Source organism: Pyxicephalus adspersus, chromosome 9 (assembly GCF_032062135.1).
Source record: "Pyxicephalus adspersus chromosome 9, UCB_Pads_2.0, whole genome shotgun sequence".
Classification (NCBI taxonomy): Eukaryota; Metazoa; Chordata; class Amphibia; order Anura; family Pyxicephalidae; genus Pyxicephalus; species Pyxicephalus adspersus.
Window position 1 is genome coordinate 21,435,270 of NC_092866.1, and position 1,352 is coordinate 21,436,621.

Sequence of the window (1,352 nt, forward strand, 5' to 3'; positions counted from 1 at the left end):
TTTATGCAACAAATAAGAATCTTTTGCTATCTTGACCTTGGCACACAGTTCTGCACACAAATACTTTCATTGTTCATCTCTAGACATGATATCACTAATAAAAATATTCTGTCAATAAGGTAAGTTTAAAACAAGCAAAAAATAAAGTTTTATTCTAATAAACCTCACAACAAAACTACACTGATCAGCCAAACAAATAAATTAAATCATCACTGATATATAAAAGTGTTTCTGTGCACTAGTGTATGTTAACGTAGGTGTAGGCTTATCTTACCAGACTTACAAAAGACACATTGTATTTCTTTAAAGAAAAATGGCCCTTAACCAACCAGCATGCGGGCATACATTCTTTATTCTAAAGCATGACCCCAACCCAAACAGGGGCATATCAATCTGATAACTGATAAACCTAAATATATTTACCTAAAGCTCATGGCAAGGCAATATCATAGGAGGTGTTGTGATAACTGGTTGTTTCCCAGCTCAGTGGTTCCCAACCAGGTGCACCGGCCAGGGAAGTGGACCACCGCTGCTCTCCTAGCTCTTGCGTTGGGTATCCCTGTCCCAGCTGACATGCAAAGGCATTTAGGTTATCAAGAAGGGGCCATCACAACTGCCCTTTACCAGGAATTCTAACTTGAACCCTGTGCACCAGTGGAAGCTCCACAAGAGCTACTCCAAGATATATTACTAAATATGTAATATGTGGTAAAATATTAAACATATACCGTATTTTCCGTCGTATAAGGCGACTGGGCATATACGACAACCCCCAACTGATTGGAGAGCCAATCCAGGCTCTCCACTGGAGAGCCAATCCAGGCTCTCCACTGGAGAGCCAATCCAGGCTCACATCCTCTTGTGCAGGCTGGAGTTCTCCTGTGCAGCTTGCACAGAAGGACTCGCAGGGACTTGACCGTGCCGGACGTGAAGCAAGCTGTAGGTAAGTACCCGGTGTATAATACGACCCCCGACTTTGGCACAGATTTTTCGGGGTTAAAAAGTTGTCTTATACGCCGGAAAATACGGTAATATATATATATATATATATATATATATATATATACACACATACATACATAAAGACTACAGTAATCATCTATAAATGAATACCAAGACACTTTTCCATTGCCTTGACTGTGGGTATTCTGTATTCCTACCTGAGAAGGTGGGATTCAGAAGCTCCCTGCGGTTAGGACATAGCAAGGCATTTCCATAGACAAGGTCCAAGGCACAGAGAAGAAGATGGTAGGAGTTCACTAAATCATCGCTTATCATTGGAAAGTTTCCTGTAAAACAAAGTCAAAACATTGAAACTCAAGAGATCATAACCCAACACTTACATATTAAAT

General features: G+C 40.5%; 1 protein-coding gene across 1 annotated transcript in view; it reads right to left on the bottom strand.

Moving 5' to 3' along the window:
- Positions 1 to 1,352, bottom strand: part of RBL2 (RB transcriptional corepressor like 2) — a 41,278-nt gene that overhangs the window by 26,062 nt on the left and 13,864 nt on the right. Inside the window, exon 5 of the mRNA XM_072422743.1 lies at positions 1,161 to 1,289. Within this exon, the coding sequence (XP_072278844.1) occupies positions 1,161 to 1,289 (129 nt within the window). The remainder of the gene's footprint in view (positions 1 to 1,160; positions 1,290 to 1,352) is intronic.